Below are 24,973 nucleotides of genomic sequence, written 5' to 3'. Positions count from 1 at the left end.
TGTCAGAAGGAAGCTGTGTACTTAGAGGAACTGTATTTCAGCAAAGGCTTTAAAGTCTCCCTGATTTGTAGAGATATAGCGAACCGTAATACTTTTGTTCATTTGTTTTTTAGTGCCTACGTCTTCAAACAGAATCATACCACAAGGGGCAGACAGTACAATGCTTGCAACAAAGACTGTGAAACATGGAGCCCCTGCTCCCACTGTCACTGTTCCAGCACCACAAGCAGCTGCTGCTGCAGCTCTGCGGAGGCAGATGGCTAACCAGTCCCCAGGTAAAGGGATGGCTAATTGCCCAAGTGACCTCTGAGCAGTTGAATGTGGCTTTCACAGGAATTTAGTGGTCTCAAAGGAGAAGATCATCAAACAAAATGTGACATGGATCTGTATTTGTTGCACCTCTGAGTCTTTGTCTTTCATCTTCCTGTAAGCTACTAGTACAGAATGCCTGAGAAACTCCCACCTCGGGTTTCTTTGTACCCTTTCTCATCTGTGCAGTGGCAGAAATGTTGATGACTCTTAGGAAGATCCTCGTGTGGCAATTGATCTGTGTGCAAGAAACTCTGTTAGAGCAGAGAAAGGATGGCACAGGCCTATATTAAGTAACTCTTCATTATTAGCTATGCAATTAAAGATCTGAATTGTAAAACAATTTTAATATTGAAAAGTTAAAGGTGAACTGTTGAGTAAAGCCTTGGATCTGGCTGTAAGGTTTTGAGTTGACAGGAGAAAGGTTCCCCAGTTTAAGCTTTTCTTGTTTGTTTTTAGACATATCTCAGTATTTCCCCAGTATTGGAGAGTCAGTGCAGAAGAGAAACAAAATTCAGTTACTGGCGGAGGAATTGGATTAGTTTATTTTCCTTGCCCAAGGAGAGCATAAGTACAGAAAGTGGACTAACGACATTAATTCTGGCAGAGGCTGGGGTGTAACTGCACAGGTCATTTCTGTTAACCTAAGATGTTACAATGTAGGTAAGGGAAAATTCATAAGAATAATTAGGTTTGGTCAGCTAACAACGAAAAATGTACCAACTACATAGAAAGCTGTCCAGTTCTTTGTTGTCCTTATTGAAGGCTGAGATACCAAATGTTTTGGGCCAGATACACCACATACCTTCTAGAAACTTGGATGGATTTCTTCTGGAGTTACTCACAGGCACTATATTGAATGAAAAGCTTAATATGGAGATCATCTTTACATAATCCCCCCCCCCCCTTTTTTTTTCTCCCCCTTAAAGCTGTAAGCACCTCCTTGACGGAATCAACTCTGAAAAACGTTCCTCAGGTGGTGAATGTGCGAGAACTCAAGACTGGTGGATTGACTCCAGCTGTGTCTGCGGTAATAGGGTGAGTGGGTGCTCCCCTTCTTTCTGGTAGCCTTCGGTAGCACCTGCAATAGAGCACATCTGCCGGTGGGGAGCAGTAGTAGTGTTTTACGTAGTCTGACTATGTAAGACCTAAAGTGGATGCATTTAGAGAAGAGTATTGGGTTTGTGGAATGAAAGGAAAAAATATTTTCTTTCCAGGTCATTCAAGGATTTGCTAATGGCTTGTCCTGAACAAACGACAAGACCAGTATTAACCTCCTTCTCCATTAGTCTGTGAAATGCATTTAAGTGCATCCTCTCCTTTTGGGATCCAGTGGTTTTACTACTAATATGTATTTTGGATCTGGTATCTCTCTAGTCACTACCTCTGTTCTGCCTCTTTCTGTGAGGGCAGTGCACCCCTCTGTCGCTGAGTGTGGTCTGTGGCCTTAAGCTGTCCAAATGTTGTTCCTTCTGCTTCATCATCCATTACAGAGAAAACCTTCTCTGGAGTTATGCCTCTTCTGTCTGTTCCCAGATTCACCCCGAGGGAGAGAGAACTGTGCTCTGGCTTTTCTGGAAACTTGTCTCAAATTTTTTGACATCAGAATTTTGACTGAAGGGTTGGGTGTTCATAGGGGCCAATCACATTGGAAAAATACAGATCTGCAAGGCTGTCTTCCTCATGAGTAAATTATGAATGTTGTCTTCTGGTATTTAACCTTGAATTTGTTAAGATTTCTTGTGAGTTAGCTGTAACACTTGGCTTTCCTACTTCTCTGCCTCCTACAGACAACAGCCAGCTCAGCTCATTCCAGAGATTTCTGTCTTATCACCAGGCTCTGTCACCAGCCACAGAACTAGTCCTTTTCCCCTGTCGTTGTAACGACCTTGAAAATGTCTTTGCTTGAAGTTCGTACTATTGCTTAAGACCAAGATAACGCATGGCCATTTCTGGGCTGGGGAGGCAAGGGCACTACTGAAAAGCCTGAGCAAAGTTGGGCTTGCTGCATAAAGCAGGGTAAACTCACCACATACATCTGATTATAAGTCCACACGGGGTTGAAAATGCTTTATCTGTATAACTGTGGGCTATACGTGCAGCTCCTGGAACACTTTCTGTTGTTACATCATTTCTGGTTAGCATGCACGTGTGTATGCTGTTCACTGTCAAAGAAAAAACATGAAATTCCTTTGATGCAGCTTTTCAAAAAGGGAACAGAGTCTTACAGTGATGGTATTCAGCTGCTGACCTTGAAATTTACTTCATGGTTTCTTCTGCATTTTAATTGGGAAACAGTTTGGAAACTTTTTACTGTTTTATTTTCTCCTGGAAGTGATAAACTGAGAGGGGGAAGGGCAATGCTACATCTTTTGAAAGTAAAATTTGCAAGCAGCTCTGCTTGGGAAATTTTGCTAAAAGCAGTGTTATGACCAGGAAGAGTTCTCCATCAAACTCTGATGAAAAAACTTTTTCATCAAACTTTGATGAAAGAGTTTCATCAAAATTATGATGAAAAAAGTAAAGACTACTGGCTTATGTCTTACTACTTGTCTATGTACTACTGTACATAGACAAGGACATGAGCGAGCGATACATACCTGAGATTGGTTTTCACGTGAACTGTAGTTAAAGGCCTGTCTTACTTTCAAGTAGTTTTAGACTGGCAATATTGATTGATTTCTCTAATTTATAGAGCACCAGCTAGCTTGATATCTTGAAGACTTTTTACAGTCTTATTTTATAGCTGACCTCATAAAAATGTACTCTCTAAAAATTCTACCCAAATGAACCGTGCCTGCCAGTCAGATTCAGCATTAAAATAAAGCGCGTTCACCCAGCAAAGTTAATTCATCAGTTTTTGCTACTTCAGACATCCTGGCTCTCTTTTGCTGCCACAGCACACTCTTCGGGTTGTTAAGCAGTAATGATTTTTCAGTTGTTATCAGTTGTTCAATGGCCTGTGGCTAGGTGTGTTGGTGGTCCCAGTCCAGTTACTTATATATAGTTTTCAGTGCAAAAAACCCCTCTTTCCACAACTGAAGTCAAAACCAGCGTTTTCATAGCCTTGTCAGTGAAGCTGTGGGTCAAGTGATCTTGAGACTTTTCTGGGGAAAAGGTCCCACCCTATGATGAATTTCACAGACTTTCCATTGTTTTCTTCTTTGTTCGGGGTTCGTATGAACTTGAAATTTACAGCTGCACCTTCCCAACATGGACTCTTTCCAGTGTTAATCTGAAGTTTTCCTTGTTTGCTTTACTTTTGCTCGGGGCAGAGGGCAAATCCAGGCCATGCAACGTAGAGAGCGAGCGCTCACTGCTGGAAGGAAGGACTTACTAGTAATGCAAAGCTGTTTGAGGCACAAAACCCTATCCAAGAGCAAATGGCTAAGCAAAATTACTGCTTCATGTGTGTCCCCTTCCTTTGGAATATAGTAGGAAATTTCTGTGAGTTGGCCTGTAGCTGACCGAATAGTAAATGCAGCTGGGGAGTCCTCGTGCTTTAGGAGATATACAACTTTTGATGTCCAGATTCACTTACTGTCTGGGATTTGCAGCCTCAGCACTGTCTATAGTATAGAGATTGCTTATTGCCTTAGAGAACACCTGGCCTGAGTCAAGATGGAAAGAGCCTGCTAGGGTAAGAGAAAGCTGGCCCTTTGCCACCAAGAGAACACAATCAGTGTTGAATTTAAGCTTCCAAAAGCTTCTGGTATTGGCCATTTAAGCTGCTGAACTTAGTGAGGTACAGACTTGAGGAGATGCTAAAACTGGATGGCCGTTCCCAAGTTACGGTGATTTGATATGTTAATGGCCCACAGCATGTAGGTAGGATGTTTCACCTCAGGAGCAGCTGCAGTTCTGCAGCAATTGTCTGTGGGCTCTGATGTACAATTTATTTCATGGTCAAAATTCCCAAACCTATAATGTAGAATATAAGTTAATTTTATCACAGTTCTTGCCATGACTTCATTAATGTTTATACTATGCTTTAAAGACATGAAGCGCTCACCCCCACCCCCCCCCCAGCTTTGTCTCCTTGCTCAGCATTTCTGAGAGTTGCATGTACTTGTCTGGGCTCCACACTATAAAGGAGGCTTCTTAAATTTGTTATCCACTAGGCATAAAAATTGTAATCCTCTTACCTGCTGATTTTTCATCAACTTCCTGTAAAATAGAAAGGCCTGCTTCTCTTCAGAGACAAGAGTGTGTGAAGAAGACTTGATCATTTAAGTCTAGAGTTTAAACACATTTGCAGACTTCCTTTGTTAAATGTGGCTGATTCGTTTAAGAGGTTTATTCCCTAATCAGATTTGTGCATTTGGAGTTGTGTGTGGAATCTTTAATAGAGGCGGTTGTTCAAGACTTCTGGAAGCTGTGCTTTTTGAGAGGCGAGGAAGGCCTCTTTTAGACTAGTCATTCATTTAACATTTTAATTTTTCTTTTTAAGATCATCTGTACCTCACTCTGCAGCCCAGGCAGTCCACCAAGTTTTGGCAACTGTTGCTACAAATCAAGCTAAACAGGTATCTTGATATAGAACCCTTTCCCTGTGGAATACTGTACCTGGGCATGCTCAGCACAGTTTGGGGGTTTAATTGTTGGTGAACAGGTCATCTAAAAATCTCTTTTCACAGTTTGCCCTGCATTCTTGGCAAACCATTTATTTATCTGTGACCTCGACAGTGTGATGCCAGGCATATCTTTGTTATGTCTTGCCTTTTCTGTCTTTTGAAGACTTGCAGCTTTCTAATGGCCACAGGCTTGCAGCAGTAAAGGTTGCAACTAACAACAAAGGAAACTGTATTAGGTAGATATACCTAAATTTCACCCCCCAAAAAAAAGTGCTAGGCAATCAAGGGAGAGAGTAGTTTACCTATCCTGTTATTCTACTGAAAACATTTCATATTGGTTGACAAGCTGCTAGGTTTTATGTTCACACATCAAAAAACCACGCAGCAGTCTTTGTCCCCTGGAGTCATTGAGCTGTTGCCCATGGAGGCTTGCTGGCCTCTGCAAGAGTCTTGTTGAAAAAGTTAAGTATTGATCCTGTATTTAAGTATCAAGACATAATGGGCCCAAGATTGAAGGGCACTTCTAAGTGCTTCAGCCACCTTCCTCTAGTTTGTTCTTAAGTCATTGCCTGACTCTCATAATACTAGACCAAGGTTAGAAGGACCTTTGTTAATGGACAGAGTGCACTGACCTGAAGTGGTATTGTGTTTTTAGACACCTCTAACAAGCTCGCTTAAGGGACAGACTCCACCTTCCTCTCTGTGTGCACCCTGTCCTATGGCATCTACAGCTGGTCCAACATCATCTGGCAACAAAATCTCAGGTAAGTTGTCTTTAGTGGAGATGGAAATAAGGCCTGGATGTCTCTTGCCACCTGTCAGGGTGTGCAATCCAGAGAATGAAGACACTGAGGAAAAAAGATTTGCTTCCACTGAGAGGCTGCTGTGCCAGTCTTGAGGGAGAGAATTTGACAAACCAAGGTACAGAAGAGCAGGAGAGTGGTTTTGTATACAGCCCTGTGTTTTGTCTCTGTGCCTGCATCTAGAATTCAGTGATACAATTCCTTGTTCAGAGTGGACTCCGTATGTGTAACCCTTATCAAGAAGTGTTGAAAGCACATCTACCAAAGGCTACTGTGGTTTGACAGCAAATCAAAAGCAGCCACCTTTGCTGTTTTGTTTTTTAAACATGAAAATCATGCTGGTTTTAAACATTTTAAACATGCTGGTTTGGTTTCTAAACATGCAGCACCATAAGAGTACCTGAACTAGCTTGAAATGAACTAATTCAGGTACTGGGTCTGTTGAGCGTTGAGCTGTATGACCAACTTCAAAGCCAGTTCAGATACTGTGATCAGTTGCAGACAGTTTAGAAGCTTCTAAGGAAAGGAATGCTCAGTTTACATCATTTGGTACAAATGGGGAAAGAAGAAACACTTAGGGAAGGAAGAAATTGATTTTTAATGTGTATTAGATAATAATGCTTGCATTGGACATGGTTTTATAAGCCTCTTGCATAAATGCCTGAAATCCATCTCTGTTGGTCTTCTGCCTTTAATCCGTGGATGTAGGTTGCCTCTTAGCCAGGGGTAAGAAGCAGTAAAAATAGCTAGGAATCATATTTGACCTGGCAAATGCTTCTTAAATTTTGGTTTATTGAAAATGTCAGCTCCTGAATTTGATAGCACTTCTTTTTTATTTGAAATGTGTTTTGATATGTTGATGAGAGATTTTACCAAGGATTTCTTGATTTTATAGTTTAATTGTTATTGTCAAGATGATGACACCTATCTTTGCTCTAATCTGATATATGTTATTGCCTTAAATCTTTGAAATAATTCATGTGTTCTCTGGCGTTGTAGCAGTAGCAGGAATATTTCTGTGTGCAAATATCAGACCTGGTGTAAGTGGCGAAAAAGCTATGTTTCCAATTGATAAAATTGCAGGCTGTCTGTGCAAACTATTCCTTCCTTTTCCGATAGTTGGATGACAAGGTGCTTTTTTCTTTTTTTGTAATGGTTGTTCTTGTAACTTACAGGACAAGGGACAGTAAAAACAGTTACAGCTGTGACTTCTTCTACAGTGACATCAGTACAAGCAACAACTGCACAGCTCAACAAAGCATTCTCGTTTTCTTCTGTGGGGTCTGTATGAACATTAAGTTTTCTTTGTAGTTGACGTTAAATATTGAGTATCGGCTGTTACAGCAAGTGTTACCTACAAGCTGCATAATACTGTAAAATGGCACCTGCAAATGTTAGATTGGGAGGGCAGGAGTTGCACCAGAGTTCTTGGAAAACCTTCTTGTTTGTGGAAGCCTACCTGAGTGAGGTCTGAAGGTCTGTGAGAATTTGACACAATATCGTGTTGCTTTGAGATTTTTCAGTCTGTAACTAATCAAGAGTAAATAATGACTGGCTTTCTTTTCAGGTTTATCTATAGTGGACTATTGAACAAATCATGCACTGTGTGTACTGGTATTTTTCATCATCAGATGATGATGCAATATGAGTGCAATATTAGAGCAATATGACTGTGGTTAAAGCACCCACTCATGGTCTGATGCACTGGGTTCACTGACTGTCTTTGAGTGCACGTCACCACTTCTCATAGAGTCAGAGAGGAACATTTATGCTGTATCTTGTATGTTGGGGTTAAGGAAGAGCAAAAAGAGGCAGGCCATAGCTAGTTTTAAACCTTGTTCTTTATTTAGTGAACAAAGAGCAGTACTAGGAAAATGATCTCTAGCAAGTTGTGCAGAGGCATGTGAGAATGAACTTTGGCTTTACAGCAGCAGGAGAAGAGGTTGAACACTGGAAGCTTCTGCTCCCAGAGAAGAAGAAAGAACCTGAACATGGTCATATTAATGCTTGTCACCTCTGAAGATGGATTCCAAAGAGAATGATGTTCAGTTTTCTAACCTGGGTATATGGGTTTCAAATGCTGGCAGAGGTTTGAGAGACAGAAGTGCTGGAATTCCCAATTAGGACTTGAAATTTGTGCTTATGGTCAAACTTGCTGAATTAGTTACTTATTTTAGTACAACAGAATAAATTCCATGTTTTGGCTTGAAAAGTAGTCTGTTCATGACGGTGACTAGAGAGTCCCCATGCCATCTGGTGATTTCTGTTACATAACAATAACACAAAGCAAGGAGCATGTTATGAACATATAGTTATTCTGAAATGTCTCTCATGGAGTATTTTTTCAGGGGTGACAAAAATATTTCTTTGATCATATCTTATGTTGGGGGAAAGGGACGACTGCTTAGAAATGATTGTTTGAAATTCAGCATGTTTACCTATCTAATACTCAAGTGACTTTCTCTTTATGAAGTGGGTAACATTAAGTATTTCAGAACACACATACTTTCAAATGGCTGGTTTCTTTCAGTCTTAACCATTTCTCTGCAAGTTTGTCAAGTGGATGTTACCCAAACGCATTGCTGTGCTCTTCAAAGGACTAAAATAGGCCTTTTGAGAGACGGAAATTCAGATTCAAAAAGCAAACAAACCCTGCCTTTGTCCCAGGCTGCAGTGCCTCAGTCTGTAAACCATATGCTAAATACAGTGTCGTTGTCAGTGATGCCTTAGTTACACGGCCTGACTTCTGTATCAGCAGCTGGTCTTTGAGAATCAGAGAAAGCTTAAAAAGCCTCAGGGAATGAAGGTCTCTGGAGGACCCCAGTGCTTATTATGAAAGATCACAGTATTTTTGCAAGACAGAGTATTTTTAGTGTGAAATAGTCATGGAAACTTTTAATTTCTGTCTTGCTATGAGGGATCTCCTTTTTGATGGGTGGTAGTATCGTTATTCCCTTTTGTACATGCACTGTCTCCTACCTTTTAGCTCTTTTAAATAAACTTTAGTCACCACTGTGGCTTCTGCTCTTGCTAGTCTCCCAAAAGGTATCAGGATTTGGTGCATGGTGTTCTGCTGCCAAGCTGAATGGGGAAGAAATATACAGCAGAAAGGAAAGAATATGGGAGGATGAGGGATGGTCAACAGAACTTTGAACTCTGACTCTCTTTGACCCCCTAGAAGCCTCGTCAGAGGGGAAACAAATGGAGCCCAGTCTGCGTGCATGCTTCTCTCTGCTTGTTTAGTTCTTGGAGAAACCATTCTTGTGCCTGTGTGCCTGACTTTGTGCAAGTCTGTACTGGAAATCTGAGTCTCAAAGTTGTGTTAATCATGGGGTTGGAAGTTTCAACACTTTGAGCCAAGTGTCATTCTTTCCCTTTCTCCTCTTTCCTCCTAGGTCTGGATTTAATTTTGGTGTTGTCACATCAGCTGCTTCATCACCGACGCTGCCCAGCCTTGCTTCCTCGCAAGGTAGGTTTGGAAGAGTGTGCAAACAACATCTCTCCCCTGCTAAGAGAACGCTTACTCTTCCTAATTCTTGCGGTTCTTGTTTTATGTTGAAGTTCTATTATTAAAATTGCAGTAGCTGCAATAACATTATATACATATGCTGGATTATGCCCTGTAATGCACAGAAATCTAGGCCACCTGCCTTTCAATTAAGAGTAAGCAAAATATTTGCTGCCAAGAACATCTAGGAGGTACTAGTTTATGAAAAGAGTAACATCTGTAGTCATTTCCCCTGCTGTCTTTAATCTGTAGATTTAAGGTTGCCAAAGTGGTCCGACACAGAAAGCTGTCATTAAGTGGAATGAGCATTTAGTAATGGGAGGGGAATGCTTGGGATGGCTTTGTGTTGCTTCTAAAATTGAGTTGACAATATATAGGCTGCCTTTCCATTTCATAGGTAGACTATATTTGCCCGGTCTGGAAAAAGGGGACTTATACATCTGCTTTATAATATTCTTGAAGTTTTCTACCTCTAACTTCAGTCTTGCAAAAGAGATTGTATGGTCAAAAACTCACTTCCAATGTTATTGGTTGCTCTAATAAAAGATATCACCTCCTCTTACAAATCTTGGCTTGCTTATATCCTTAGACCATCAGTCACAGCAATGCTACTAATACTCTGTTGACATTAAGCAGAGAGAGCTAACTTGGCTTAAAACTTGAAGATTCAGTTAACGTAAAAGCTTAGGTAAATAACACTGATTAAAGGAGGAGTGGGAGGTGTGGGAGACAGACTTGTAAACCACAGCGTTGTGTACGGGCAGTTACTTCACGCTGCTCCATGAAATGGTAGGAGCACCTTTGCCTCTGTTAGCTGGTGATGGAAGAAAAGAGAAGGAATTTCAATGCCTCAGGAGGAAACAAATGCTACGTTATTCAGTGTCAGTTACTAATATACTTAAATATACTTAATATACTTATAGGGTAAAACACAAGGATAATACCAGCTGTGCTAAGAAGCTTTTGCTCTTTGTTATTTGATCTCCATGCAGATTTCCTGTACCTCGTCCAAATCAGCCCATAGTCCAAACAGCAATGCAATGTTTTCGAGTCAGAATTTGTGTGTGTTTGGTGCTCAGAAATGAAAGGACAATACATCAAATAAAACTAGTCCAGTCTCCCTTAAAACTTCAGCAGTTTCACACTGTTGGACAGCACTATATCTTATAAGTGGAGCTTCTTTGGGAATTACATTTGAGAGCTCTTCTCTAGTCTTTGAAAGATGAAAACAGGCTGAATAGAAACTGGTCAGTAATCTATAAATAGTTGAATTCGTAAAGAAAGATTTGATTCTGTAGAAGACTTTTTCAAGTGCCAGAAAATATTTTTATGACCCAAACTCTGTTCTGAGCCATTGGTTTAAACAGAATTCTGTAGTGAATGTCAGGAATCATTTAGCTGAACAAAGTAAGAAGGGGTAAAAATGGTGTTAACAGCAAATGGTCTGTAGTAACCAGGTCTTTTATGTTTTTATCAAACTGTTGAAAAAGAGATAGGAGCCAAAGGCTGAAAGTGTCTGTACTCAAAGAGAAGGATGGTTAAGTGGAGGCTATCACATGAAAGTAACAGTGTTTGTCACCACAACCCTGTCCGTAAAGGCTTCAGATGTCACCGTTGTCTCCGGAATGCACATGGAAGTGGCAGTTACCTGATGGTCAGAGGCTTTATAGTTTTGAGGCAAGAGCACTGTCTAACAATCTGTGAAGCACTAAAGCATGCTATTATTGTAAGAATTATAAATGAGCTTTGCATACCGTAACTCAATTTCTAACTTCTGTCTCTCTCACTGACAGCCCCTGCTAAAGAGTCCACCCAGACAGATTCATTTTCGCTTGCTGGGGGTTCCAAATTTGGAGTAGTCCCTGAGAGCTCCTTTGCTTTTGGGTCCCTCAAGCCAGCAAGTGCTCCAGGAGCCTTAGTAGGAAATAGCTCCTCAGCAGATGGCACCCAGTCAAACAAACCTGCTGCAACAACATCTGCTCCCTCCACAGCCTCTGGCAAGTTGGATATCCCTCAGTCTAAACCAGGAGATCACTTGTTTCAGAGCAATCTAGCTGGGGAAACTCTTGGGAGCTTCTCAGGACTACGGGTTGGTCAAGTAGATGATAATGCCAAGACCACCACTAAAGCACCACCTACCAGTGTTGCAGGAGCACAGTCAACAAAAGTATCTACAATACCTTCTGGGTTTACTTTTGGTGCTCCCCTGTCATTAGGAAAAGCTGGAGAAGCTGCTTCAACGTCTGTCATGTCGGCTGGCATGGCATCCGCGTCCATCAGCACTAGTGCCGCAGGCAGTCTCTTTGGCAATGTCCAGATAACCAGCACAGGGTCTTCTGGGGTATTTAATCTTGGAGGCTCTAGTGGCAACAAACCCACCTTTTCATTTGGTATTCAGCAAGCAAACAGTGTGAGCACATCCACCTCTACCCCTTCTACTCTCTCTGCTTCAACGTCCCTCTCATTTGGAAGTTTCTTGAGTTCATCACAAACTGCTGTCCCTGCTGCAACTTCTAATAAGGGTGCAGGGGATGCCAAATTACCGTCTGTGTCAGAAAAGCCATCTGAAAATGAAGCTGTAGCAGCTGGGTCTTCACCTCCAATGACGCAGTCGCCACAGCCACAGATACAGCTTTCAGAGCCCGTTAAAGAACCGGCTTTACCCCAGGCCACAGCCGGGGACACCGTCTCTGCGGGCTCTGGCACCACATCAGCAGCACCTCCCCCTGATGCCATTGCTACTCCTGCATCCACAGGTGATTTGAAGGCACCGGTGCCTCCTGCCGTCTCTGCATCTGCCCCAGCAGATCAGAATGTCTCAGCGACAACCTCGACAACAAACATTGCCTCTCCTGCAGAAGCCACAAGTGTATTGGCTGCTACCTCTGATGTTACTACATGTGTTCAGAGTCCAGCTGTTGGTGCCTCTGTGTTTGCCCCCACTTCTGCAGGCTCCTCGGTGTTCTCTCAGCCTCCCAGTTCCAGCTCTTCTGGCTCAGCATTTAGCCAACCTGCTGGTGATACAACTGCCGCTCCGTCCACACCACCTGTTTTTGGACAACTACCAGCAGGTACCACAGCATCTTCTCCGTTTGGGCAACTCACCACCAGCACCATGTCCACTGCCACCGCTACCACACAGGCTGCCAGCTCAGGTTTTGGTACTTCTGCTTTTGGCACCACCACTACTGGGGGATTTGGTCAGCCAACCTTTGGACAAGCACCGACCTTTGGGCAACCAGCGAGCAGTTCTTCAGGTGGTTTTACCTTTAGCCAGTCTGGGTTTGGGACAATGCTAGCCTTTGGCCAGCCAGCGGCTTCCACAGCAGCCTCGAGCAGTGCCAATGTTTTTGGAGCACCGGCTAGCACCAACAGCGCCAGCTCCTTTTCCTTTGGACAGCCATCTGCCAGCACTGGAGGTGGGTTGTTTGGACAAAGCAGCCCTCCAGTGTTTGGCCAGAACACCGGCTTTGGGCAAGGGGGATCCGTCTTTGGTAGCGCTGCCGCTGTTACTACTACAACGTCATCTGCTGGGTTCAGCTTCTGCCAAGCTTCAGGTAAGACCAAACTGCAGGGAGATGCGATATCCCAGCAGTGCTGTCTGGCTGAAGTACAGAGAGCAGTGTATCACTGGGGAAAGTAGGACTTTTTTAAAGCCTTTTTTTTTTTTTTCCCCCCTATGGCACTTGATGGTTTTTGGTTTGGGTGGGGTTTTTTTTTTTTTTTCAATTAGTAAGAGTAGGAGCTGCAGTGTGTGTGAGGGGGAGGCTAACGTTGGAGACCAAAGAAGCTTTTGCTCTGCTTCGCTATTCATCAGTAGGCCTCTGAATGTAGCCTTTTCAATCCAATCTTGCATTCATTTTATACTTACAAGTCTACCTTGACTTAATTTTGAATTATGTATTGACCTGCCTGTTGCACAATGAGTGGGTTGGATTCAGCATAATGTAGAAGATCTTAAACTAGTATGTTGTTGTAAATTGTTACACTGAAGTGGCAAGGCAGCTCTGAGACCATAATCAAGGCAATGAATACAGATGCAGCACTTCTTCAGTGGGCTGCATTGAGTACGTGCAACAGTGCATGTATAGCCAGGTATAGTACTGTATCATTATCTGGGATGGCAGAAAAAATTTAAGCCCTCAAAGTGATGGGCTAGCAAGGAACTAATCTGTTAAATCCGCTTTTGCATTTGGAAACATCTCAAAATTAGATATAGCAGTAACATGACCATCAGCTACCTGTCTACACAGTTAAATTGAATACTTGCACAGACCAAACCTTCTTTGTCAGTCTCCTTTTGTTCTCCACATTGCTACAATATATTGTTGGGGTTTTTTTCCAAAGCTTTGTCTGTACAATCTTCAGAGAGCTCCCAGGGAAAAGTGAAAAGTACATAGTAATAATAGGGAACATGTATTTCCAAGGAAGAAAAACTAATTAGGCTCATTTAATTAAAAATGATGGCACTGTAGGCAAACTGCTTGCTCATTTTAACTACAGTAACAGAGAACAGTTAAATTGGGGGAAGTGAACTCTGCTCGAGAAAGGTGTTCCTAATTATAGAAATGCAAGTTTTATTACAAAATGCACATTTAAGTGAACTGGGAAATGGAATGGGGAGTTCTTTTTTAATCAAAACATTTCATTATCTATAACAGGAATCTTTAGGTAACAAAGCTCAGATCCTCCCTACACAAGGGAAATCAGAATGCTACATTGCTTGTTCATGACTTGCAACATTATTATAGCAAGGTTAACAGAAATCCAATTCTCTTATATTGTTAGCAACAATCTCACAAGTGAAAAGGCCTTTTATTTTTTGTTTGTTTTTAAGTTGGCTGAAAAGGAGAATGACTTTCAAATAAACTTTCAATGGAATTTATTATTTGTGTGTTGGCATATACCTTAAATTTGCCCAACCTAGATACATTTGGTAACATCATTTGTATCCCTGTTTTGGCATGGGAGACCTGTCCTTTCCCTGTTCTGGACTAGTGTCACCTCCCTAAATTGTCTTATACCATAGTAATAGTTCTGGTGGTTTATTTTCCTTTTTTTTTCTTAGCAGGTTTTGGTTCTAGTAACACAGGCTCTGTGTTTGGGCAAGCAGCTAATACTGGAGGCACTGTCTTCGGCCAGGCAAGTATTTATTGCTTTTGTAGAAACAAGGGACTGTTATGTATAGTGGACTTGTTCAGGGTTCCCTAGCTATTTCTGATATATTTAAAAAAAAAAAAAAAGATACAATTTGACATGCTCAGTAAAAAGCGTCCCAGTCTGTACCAAATATATTTGCTATTGTAGTGGGCACCAAAGCAGCATCTGCGTGAATATTTTTCAAGGGGTACAGAGACACAAACATTTTTTCACATGCAAGATAAGATAGGGATGCAGTAAGTCACCGGCCTTTATTCCATGCTAAGTGGAAAGTGGACAGTGTAGGGCAAGTTTCAAGGGCATTATTCTGTACCATAGGCAGGGTTTAAGACAGACTTAAATAAGGTTTCACTGCATTACGTGTTGGAAGGTAATTGCTTGCTGGTTCATCAGCCCCTTCGTACACCCAAAGGAATAGGCCAGACAGAAAAATCAGCCTCAGGGGCGTGTGCTGCTTTGACTTTGCTTAAATCCCTTTTTTGTCTTTTTTGTGTTCTAGCAGCCATCTTCTTCCAGTGGAGGCTTGTTTGGAGCTGGAAGTGGTGGGAGAGGTGGAGGCTTCTTCAGCGGTTTGGGAGGAAAGCCAAGTCAGGATGCAGCCAATAAGAATCCTTTCAGTTCCTCCAGTGGAGGTTTTGGATCTGCAGCTTCCCAGAGTAAGTGAACAAAACAAGAATACAAAATGTGCTGTGATTTCCATCTGTTTTTGCGATCCCATCTGCTTTTCTGCTGTTAGTCGTCTTTGAGTAGATTCTGTGTTAACGTGAAAGGCTTCTAGTGGTAACAGAGACAGAGAGTATGCATGATGTGTAATCTGGAGTTTTTCTTTTAGGTTTATGGAAAACAAGTAGGGAAGCCATTGAAACAAACAAGCAGATGCAAGAAGTGTGACAAATATCTATATTCTGTAGGAAATTCTTGGCCAAATGCTTCTTTAGAATTGAATACTCTAAATTCTTGTCACTGAACTTCTGCTTCCAACTTAGTTGGAAGTTAGAAAGCTTTAATTATTTCTCATCTGCCCTAACACTGTAAAAATTGTTAAGAATCCTATGCTCAAGAGAAACCAAGTTAACAAGTATGTGACGGATAGCAGTTTCCTCAGCTTTGTCCTAAAAATGGCTATCTAAAATATCTACCTAAAAATGGCAGCACATGCAAGATATTTTATCAAAATTTGCTATAATATATGGATAAGCTCTCAGTCATTTTTCATGTCTAGGGGGAGATGTGAGCTTTTTCAGTCATGTGGATGTAGAAAAGAAAAATAAATATGCTCAGTGGCTGGTTTGGGGATCTGGCTATTTTGGTAAGGAAGCAGAATTACAGAGTTCCTTTTATCAGTTTTTATCCAGATTTGATAGACAGGGTCTCTCACAGATAAAGCATCATGAAAGCTGGGTAGATGAGAGGAATTGTGTTAAAGCCCTCTTTGGGAGGAGGGACTCAGCACTTGTCCTTTCTTTTGCTCCCGTTGTCAGCTAAAAGACATCAGTCCACACGCGTGTGTTTGCTAAATCAATCTGCTTGCGAGGTGCCACACCAGCCCTCCCACATGTTGCTTCTTGCCCAGCCAACCAACCTAACAAAAGGAGGCATGAAAAGTAGTTAAGAATACATTAAAGCTACCCGCAGGTTCCTTTGAACCAGGGACTTTAAGGAACTATCAGAAACTTTTTCTAGAAGCTGTAAAGGATTAACTGTAAAGGCAAGGATCAATCAGTCTACTAGTGTAAAGAATATTTTAAATTTTTTTTTTAATGCTAGAGTCAAGGTGAAAACACATTAGTCCTGAGTTTTCTGGGCTAACAGGTCTTGGTAATACTCTAAAATTTGAGCTGGGATGCACATATGCCATTGTCTGCTGTAGCAATTAGTTTGAAATACTAACAGGCTTTCTCGTGCCTTTTGTGTGCAGCTATTGCAGATCTGTGCTTGTTACATATATTTGTGTGTCACAAAAGCTATTCATAATGATTTCTTAACTGTGGCTTTTATTTAATGACTGCTCAGCTTCATTATTTCATCACTTGTGACTTGGGTTTGGCTGAAAGGGAAAGCAGAAGGGGTGGAGTCCAGCAGGTAGAAAGCACAAAGAAGGGGAAGCAGTGGCTGAGATGTAAAAGTAGGGGAACAAAGGAGAGCTGTAGAATGAGCTGCAAGTGGCTAGAAGTAGCACTTCAAGTCTTGGGAGAGCAAATCAATTTCTTTTATTACGTCTTTAATGATCCATTGGGATTAATGGTTGAGGTCAGTTCTCTAACCTTGCTAATTTAGTCCTCCTCTATTGCAGTGCTGGGTTTCATGATGAAATAAAACAGATGGTTCACTAGACAAAAGCTTTGGTTATTCTGTGTCCTGCCACTAGACGCTAAAGCTCTGTGTAGCCTTGTGAAAGATGAAAACTTGAGTTATTTCTCAGTAAGCTGGAAAAGTTTGGCTCCTACTTTAAGGTCCTGTCAGATAGTCATGTTAAGAAATACTGGCCATTGTCAAAATAGCTGAGAATCTTTAATTTGTGGTGGACTGATATTTGTGTTGTCAAGAGAGACTGGTTCTAGCTGCTGTGATTTCTCACTTGAGGGATTGTCTTTTAGTGACTGCGGCACAGGATGCAACTAAACAAATCATCCATCGCTGTGATTTGCTAGATTGCAGCAATAAAGGGTTGTTAGTGGTCCATCAGATCCAGAATGGATCTTGGTGGAACTACAAAGCCCTGTAGGAATAGGGGAAAACTAGGCTTCTGTCTGCAGAGTGCTGTTTTCAATGTGATGTTCATTTTGTGCTTGCGGGTTGGGGAAGTAAAAGGCGTTTCCCTTTCTCCTGATCCAGTAATGAAGTGTAATGTAGAATATTGTCTGTTATGAGCTTCACAAGTATTCTTCATCTCCCCAGATTCTTCTAGCTTATTTGGAAACAGCGGAGCAAAGACTTTTGGATTTGGCAGCTCATCTTTTGGAGAGCAGAAGCCTACGGGCACTTTCAGCTCTGGTGGTGGAAGCGTGGCATCTCAAGGCTTTGGGTTCTCCAGTCCGAACAAAGCAGGTACTTTGTTAATCCACCCACTATGAACACCCACGCTTATCTGTGAGATATTTAGGAGAGTATTCTACCATTTAGACATCTACAGCCTGGACTCAGCACATGTACAGGAATTGTCTGTCAACAATAAATAACAAGTAACTAATGGCTTAGTGAATTAAACTTTAGCCGGTGGATTCAAGGCTGAGATTTACAATCTCTTGTGCAGAAAAGCATGCAGTAAACTACATTTTCAGGTGTTCATTCCGGAAATTCATATTGCAGTTCAAGAGCAGAGAGCTGTGTGAATTAGTTCTGGTCTTATGTACTGTACAATGAAGAGTACAGAATATGGAACTGAATAAATTTTTCCTATTTTAGATACTTCCTTGGAATATTATCTTCCAAACTTCACTCTGGGTTTTTGTAACCCTTTTGTCCCCATTTCTTCATGTGAGTGAATGCACAGGTGTTAACAATGGGAAAGCTTCCTCATAAAATTCATATCAGACATGCTTGAGGTCCTTCTCTTTTGAAATCAATCTGACCTGTCATCATACTTTCTTCTGTGATTGAGCTGTTGTTCCTTCTGTCGATTGAGTTAATTGAATCAAATATTGGAAATTTCACAAAACCTCTTTTCTTTTTACTGTCATCTGCCCAAAGAAAGAGCCACAAAAGTAGTGGTGACTGTGATATGTTCATTAGAACTGAATGTTAATTACCAGGCAGAAATGGAGGCCCAAAGGGTCAGGCAGAGCAAAGCTTTTCTTCTCTATCCTCAGACTGTTCTTACAGTGAACATTGATGAAGATAGGTGTTTTGCTCCAAGTGTGTCTATTGAAGCTTCATCACTGGGGGAAGGAGGGGAGGCTTGGCCATCCTTGAAGTTGTCTTGAGACAGTGGTGCTCAAGAACTCCCTTTGGAGAAGCAGTGCTTTGAGAGGAAGCACTCCCTGCTTTGACGGTAGCTGTGCTCTCATGTTAGTGAAGTGGCTGAGAGCATAATGATGATGCTATCAGATCCAGCAGCTATTTTGTAAGGTGTCTCTCAAGTATTGCATTCCGCTTAGTAGCGGACTGAGTTTCTTGTCTCGGGCATACCTCCCATCCGTTATTTTTGCTAGAGGAGGAGAAAAGCATTGCTGAAGGAAGTTCTTCTTTCATTCACCCAATGACTCTTTCCTTGCTTTTGGTTACTTTGGTTTCAAATTCTTCTTGAGATAGGATTTTCAAGAGCTTTCTGCAGAAGGCACATCCACTCACACAGAGCCCCTCAGATCCTTCCCTCCTCTGGTTATATTTGCTAAATATTGAAATGAATGGTGTGTCTTCCTCTTCCAACTGCAGTGGAAGGGTTTACTTGATTTGAATCCCCCTTTGTCCTGGTTTCACTAACGTGTTTCACTTTCCTTTCTCCACGATTTGTTAATATGCATTGCAAAAGAGAGTGTATGTCAAGCAAAGCTTCAGCCCCTGTGATAAATACTCTTAACTTCCTAGAGACAGAGGTAACAAGATATCTGATCTGTGTTTAAATAATTCAGGCCTAGCATTTATTTTTTTCCAGACCTTTTGTGTTTACAGCCAAACAGTATCCATTACCTTGACATGGACTGGAATTTCACCCAGGGTATTAAAAAGTGTGGTGGTATCCCATCCTCATCCCTAGTCAAACAAAAGAGCAGGTGTCCTTCATGTCCCACAGTGTCAATTAGAAACAGGCCAATAATATCAGCAGATGAACATAGAATAAAATAATTTGGGTAGAATTCCATTCAGAGCTGCAGAAGGCAGCTAAACCCTGAACAGAAATTGCCAAGAGTGGAGTTCAGTTCTTGATTCCCTGCAGGAATCATGCAGTTCCACTGACCTGGCGTTTAATCATTGCATCTTAGTTTCTGCCACTTAAACCAGGATTAGATAATACCCTACCTCCTGAATCTTTTTGCATCACTGGAGCACCTAAAAAACAAGCTTGCTATCTACTCTCTGATCGTAAGAGATGGGGGAGACTTGCCCATTGCACTGGGGAGTTCTTCCAGTTTAAGCACTTGCATGCATGAAGTTCTGTCCACAGGACACTTGTATGTCCTTCCAGAGCTTTAGGTTAGAAGCTGGGGTAAAACACTGCAGCCAAACCACAGCAGCAAATGTTCACAAAGCTGACCTTTACAGGAGACTTTTCATTCAGCATTTTTATATGCAGTTCCTTTGGATAGTAGCTTGTTTAAAAGGTGATGAGCAGAGCTTTACTTTAAAACTGACTATGTAAGCTAAGCTTTTTTTTCTGGTAAGGAGTACTAGTTTTATGATGAAGGATGGGTATGTCTCTTTTTACAATAATAAAAGCATTAGTCTAGCACCTGTTGTATGTATTTTTACTATAACTTGGTTATTGTGCATGCTTGCTATCTCACAATTAAGATACTGGTCTTTTTTATATAAAGCAAGTCGACATTCCTTCACAGTGTGCAAGCACGTATGATATGTTACCACTTTCTAGTACAGCTCTGGGGATGGAATTGATTTTGTGCTCAAATGTTCAAGAGACCCAGAATGTGGTTTTCTTCTCGATAGTCTCTTAATTTGGTTGCAGTTTTTTGCATGCATTCAGGCACTTTCCATATCCATGTCTTCTGTAACAAAACACCCTGCAGTTTGGAAGCTTTGTGGCAGTTAGTTTTATAAATAATGCTGTGTCCATATGGTAAGATAAACAGCCCCATCATGGAGATTGTCTACTTGGAAGTCTAGTTCTTGTTTTCTCTTGTTCTTTCTGCATTATTGTTTACATGATGTTCTTGTTCCTTTTTTGCCTCTGTTTTGCTCAGGTGGCTTCGGTGCTGCTCCAGTGTTTGGCAGCCCTCCCACTTTTGGGGGATCCCCTGGGTTCGGAGGGGTGCCAGCATTCGGTTCAGCCCCAACGTTTTCAAGCCCTCTGGGCTCAACGGGAGGCAAAGTGTTCGGCGAGGGTACAGCAGCAGCCAGCGCTGGAGGATTTGGGTAAGTCATCAGGGTCCAGGGTTGGAAAAGCAATATTCTTGCACGACAAAAACTATTATGCTTAGTTTCCTCTGAATTAACGTAAAAACTGTATTCTGTGATTGATTGCTAAGCTCTAAGTGTCCTTGGTTTGTTTGTTCCTTTTGGTTTTTGGTTTTTTTTAAATTTAAAAAAAAAAAAGGCGTAAAGCAAAGACTTTAACCCCAAAGGAAATAATGTGTATGATCTAATTTTAATGCTGAAACTACTGTGTTGAATCTTTAGCTTTAGAGGTGGGGGGGAGGGGAGAATGTGAGTCATCTTGCAAGTGTCTAAGGGAATGCAAGAGTATTTTCTGTGTGCACACTTAATGAGTTCAAATCTAGGCCTACAAACTATGCCTAGCAAATAAAATAACAAATATCGTTATCTGTGACTCTGTCTAGCCACCTTATCCACTTGTGAGATTTGGGCTAGAGATGCTAATGAGAATTCGGTCTGTTCTCTCCCCTTTGAGGGGTGGGACGAAGCACTTGTAACAGCCTATGCTCCCAGAGCGATTTGTGTTTATCCCACACTGATTGTTTTTACCTGTTTCTCTACCCCTTAAGCCTGTGCGTGGCACCAGAGTAGACAGCACTTTATTCCTTGTTTTGTTCAGCAAATACAGAATTTCAAACCTTGCTAAGCAGTTTCTGCAATAGGCAGCAAATGCAATTTTTCAATATTGCACTACCAGCGAGCAAGTCTCCTTCACACCCTACAATTACATGCAGACTGAACAGACCCAATTAAAAAAAGAAAAATTTCCAGGGAAAAGAGGAAACTGGATATCTTCCCAATCTTACTGTTTACGTATTTCGCAAGTGTTTGTCTTCAGTTTCAGGAGGAACTGCCTTTATGTAAGGCACATTAGAACATCCAGAAGTGTAACTTGTTGATTGCTCATGAGTTTAGGCAGATACCCATCTGCCAGGGCACTCCTGAGCTGTGAGAGGCTTCAGCTAGGTTCTTCTGCTACGTCCTGAACTCTGGTGCAGCAAGTTGGAAAGTCCCTTTGGAAAGGGTAAAAATAGAGGCAGCTTAATTAAATCCCCGCAAAGAAGGAGGCACTTGTAGGGATGACTTAGCTTCAACTCAACTGATATTTTGTTAAGTTCCAACTTTCAGCCATTGTGGTGCAGGATTTTGTACTGAAACTGGATGCGCTCAGGGGCAATGTTGGAATCTTAAAGATAAAATGGGATTCGGAACAAGCAGCGCAGTGATGCAAACAGAAGGCTTGCATAAGGGGTCTGCAGACTCAAGAAAGAATTCAGTGGCTTAACTTGTGGGAAGTCTTGAGAATTTCTTCTCTATTAGAAAGGTGCAGACTCACTCTGATATTTTCAGAGTTGCCTGAGGAATTTGATTTTGATTTTAAAAACTTTAAAAAGTGTGCAAAATTCCCAGGCAGCTTTACAAAAATCCAAATCTCACCACAAAATTTTGAGCAATAGTTTTAATTCTTTAAAAATCCCAAATCCAGAGAAGTTACTTGCCAGTACGTTGTGCGGTATTAGCTCTGAGTTCCTGAGAACATCCTGCTAACTTAAATACATGTGATTCATTGCTGCTTCAATTCTGAAAAATCTGCATCACTTGATAAATGACTTAGGTAACAAAAAATAGAAGCCACTACACTTCTTCAAAGTCTGCAATTCCGACTGTTTGTGAGCAAATAATGTTTTGCTTTTATAAACTAACCTCAAGTGCCTCCCAATTCTGTTTTGTATAGGAGCTTTACAAAAGACCTGAAAATCTGGGCAAGATAGGTTTGATTAAATTGTTACCAGGCAATGACTGTATCTCGTGTCTTTTATACGGTTAAAAAAAAATCTGTCCGTAGCTTAAGCTGTTTTTCTACTCCTACTATGCTTAGCATTTTTCAACAGGCATATTCTTCTAGTTGCAATGAAAGAAGCAGTTTGAACCACAAGTTTCCTTGTCACTGTTTTCACCTCCACTTCTTTTCACTGGGTGGACATGATTTGTGTGTTTAGTGGCATAGTCCTGAGGAGATGGAGCACTGCAAAAACCTCTTGTTCTCAAATGCATCCCCCATCTTGCTGCTTTTAAAAAAGAACTACAAAACCTGTTCTGCCCTTGCTGAGAAGACCACATTTGTGGTTCTGAGCTGAAGTTGTCTGCAAGGTACATGGGTCAAGAGCCAAACCAGAGGCACAGGGAATGGTTAGCAAGGCCAAAGATGCAAAGTCACTGAACTGCCCATTGTCTCTAATGCTGTGTATGGAAGTAGTGTGTACAGTTGGCAGTGTCTGGGATAGGAGAGGTGATGTCCTTTACCAGGTGAATTGCTTGTCACACTGCTACAAGGGTTGTCTTTTATCTGGAGAGATATGTTTTGATGTGGGGGGGTTTTTTGTGGTTGTTTTTTGTTTTTTTTTTTTAAAGTCTACTAGATCTGGATGGATGGAGAGGTGGGTTAACGTGCTGTCAGTTCATGTTTTAAGTCAGAAATGACAGGAGCTAGTGTGCGGCACAGCCTTGCAAAGCTGGCACGCTATTTGACTTGCCCAACTGTCTGCTCGGGGAGGGCTGGTGCTGGGTTAGTACTAATAGCATTGTACACTTGCAGAGCTTTAGCGGAGCTTGTCATTTAAAAATTTCATGTCTGCATTTTGCCCAGTTTAAGTTAGAGAAACACTTGAAGCTCCTTTTTTGAGTGCACCTATTACATTCAGAATTGGGGGGGGGGGGGGCAGAGAACCATAATGCATATCATGGTCTCATTAGTGTGTCATGCTGATAGCTCTACAATGCCTGGTTGGACAGAGTGGGTGGAGAAAGGAGACCAATTTCCATATATAAAAGCATTTCTTAATTCAGTCCCCAAAAGCAATTAGGGAAGTAATCCAAAGGTGGTGGGGAGAAGTGCCAGGTAGGTGCAGATCTTCAGGAAAGCACTGGAACTGTATGTGGTTCAAAATAGGCTGAGGAGAGAAAAGAATTGAGAAATCTGTAGACAGTTTACGTGGGCAGTGGGTAAGGTACCATCTGAAAGTTGGGAGTCTGGGTTCTGTATCTGGGTTCTGCTTTGTGCTCTGGCCATGAGCAGCTCATACCAATTCTGTGTTTGCTGCCCTGTTTGCAAAACAAAACGATGTTGTACTTTTGAGCTGAAAGGGTGAAAACTACACACAGGGGTGAGTTAATATATTCCATTTGATGGCTGGAGTTGGTATTTCCAAGCACTTGAAAACGTACCCTGTGTAAGCATGAACATATTTGCCTTTCTGCGTGGTGTACATTAAGAATGGGAGCTGAACAGACGTTTGTATGTACAATAGTCTTTCCCAAACCAGAAAATCCGTTTCGAGAATGAACAATTATAATTATTCGTATCAGGTGGTCTCGCTTTTTTGATGTATCCTCGTTTAAGGATTGCACTGTTATCATTGTGGATATCGGGACAAACTTCCAGTGTAAGTGAGAAGATGCATGCAAACACAAATTTTCTCTTTAAACTGCAGGTTTGGTGGTACCAGTAGCAATACAGCGTCGTTTGGCACGCTAGCAAATCAAAATACCCCGACATTTGGATCGCTGTCGCAACAGGGTACTGGTTTCGGCACACAAAGCAGTGGATTCTCAGCTTTTGGGACAGGTGGAGGAGGTAGGAGAAGCTAAAGTACAATGAATGTAACAGGCCCCACGGCTCCAGTTTTCCTTGGAACTCAGGTGTGATTCCTCAGCTCCCTGTCAAAAATCTGCCTGGTCCTGGTCCTGCTATAGGGAAGGCACCATGGCCTGGAGAATTGGGCTGCAGGGTGGGGTGTAGCATCTTCTCAGACTTTATCTCATAATTGCATCACTGATTTGCTATGTGGCATGTCAATAAATCGCTCTTCTGCACACCTCATCAGATTATTGCTTTCAGCCCTTTTTGTGGAGTTGTTCTTTCTTCTCAAAGGAAAATGTTGAGAAATAATGAAGATCTCTTCAGTATCATATGCATGGGTATCTCTATGTAAGTACTTAGTGTCAAAAGAATATGCACTGCAAAATTGAGCTAATTGACCAATATCCACAAATTTTTATCTGATGTAATCAGCAAAGCTGCAGTGATTTACACAGGGCTGAGAACAGAGCCTTTGAGAGAGGATACGTTCATTGGTGGTCTGCCTGTCACCACTGGCTTGCGTTAAGCACAAACTCCATCTTCAGAAAGCAGCCCTCTTATTTTCATGGAGAGGTGAATAAACCAGGCACACTGTAGGCAGTTGCTACTAATGAATGGACCTAGCTGATTAGCAGTGAAAGCAAAGCCCTCTTAGGAACCGAGGCAAGTCACTTTTCTTCTAGATGGAGATTTGACTTTCATTGTTTGCCCATCACTCTTTCCCTGGCCTAAGGCAGGAAAGAAATGTTTTTCAATCTGTGTGTGGGAGGAGACATTGGCTACAAATCTTACGCGTTCATTTTACCTTTTAACAATTATTTTTCTAATCTTGCATTTCTTTCAGGGTTTGGTTTTGGATCATCTAACACGTAAGTACCATTTTGTGTCTAACTCTTCATTAAAAAACCAAATAGAACCAGAATAGAAG

General features: G+C 41.6%; 1 protein-coding gene across 8 annotated transcripts in view; it reads left to right on the top strand.

Moving 5' to 3' along the window:
• NUP214 (nucleoporin 214) overlaps positions 1–24,973 on the top strand; it is a 49,319-nt gene that overhangs the window by 22,657 nt on the left and 1,689 nt on the right. For 3 of the 8 annotated variants that reach the window (XM_072882984.1, XM_072882986.1, XM_072882979.1), the window contains exons 23-35: positions 114–275; positions 1,239–1,347; positions 4,760–4,835; positions 5,539–5,647; positions 6,862–6,967; positions 9,082–9,155; positions 10,988–12,751; positions 14,263–14,336; positions 14,854–15,010; positions 17,253–17,402; positions 20,213–20,384; positions 23,897–24,039; positions 24,890–24,914. In XM_072882984.1, coding sequence (XP_072739085.1) covers positions 114–275; positions 1,239–1,347; positions 4,760–4,835; positions 5,539–5,647; positions 6,862–6,967; positions 9,082–9,155; positions 10,988–12,751; positions 14,263–14,336; positions 14,854–15,010; positions 17,253–17,402; positions 20,213–20,384; positions 23,897–24,039; positions 24,890–24,914 — 3,121 coding nt within the window. The remainder of the gene's footprint in view (positions 1–113; positions 276–1,238; positions 1,348–4,759; positions 4,836–5,538; positions 5,648–6,861; positions 6,968–9,081; positions 9,156–10,987; positions 12,752–14,262; positions 14,337–14,853; positions 15,011–17,252; positions 17,403–20,212; positions 20,385–23,896; positions 24,040–24,889; positions 24,915–24,973) is intronic. The other 5 variants (XM_072882985.1, XM_072882980.1, XM_072882987.1 and 2 more) reach the window with 4 other exon arrangements.

This window comes from Ciconia boyciana, chromosome 18 (assembly GCF_034638445.1).
Source record: "Ciconia boyciana chromosome 18, ASM3463844v1, whole genome shotgun sequence".
NCBI lineage: Eukaryota > Metazoa > Chordata > Aves > Ciconiiformes > Ciconiidae > Ciconia > Ciconia boyciana.
Note: the sequence above shows the minus strand (reverse complement) of the source record. Positions and strands in the feature narration are given on the sequence as shown.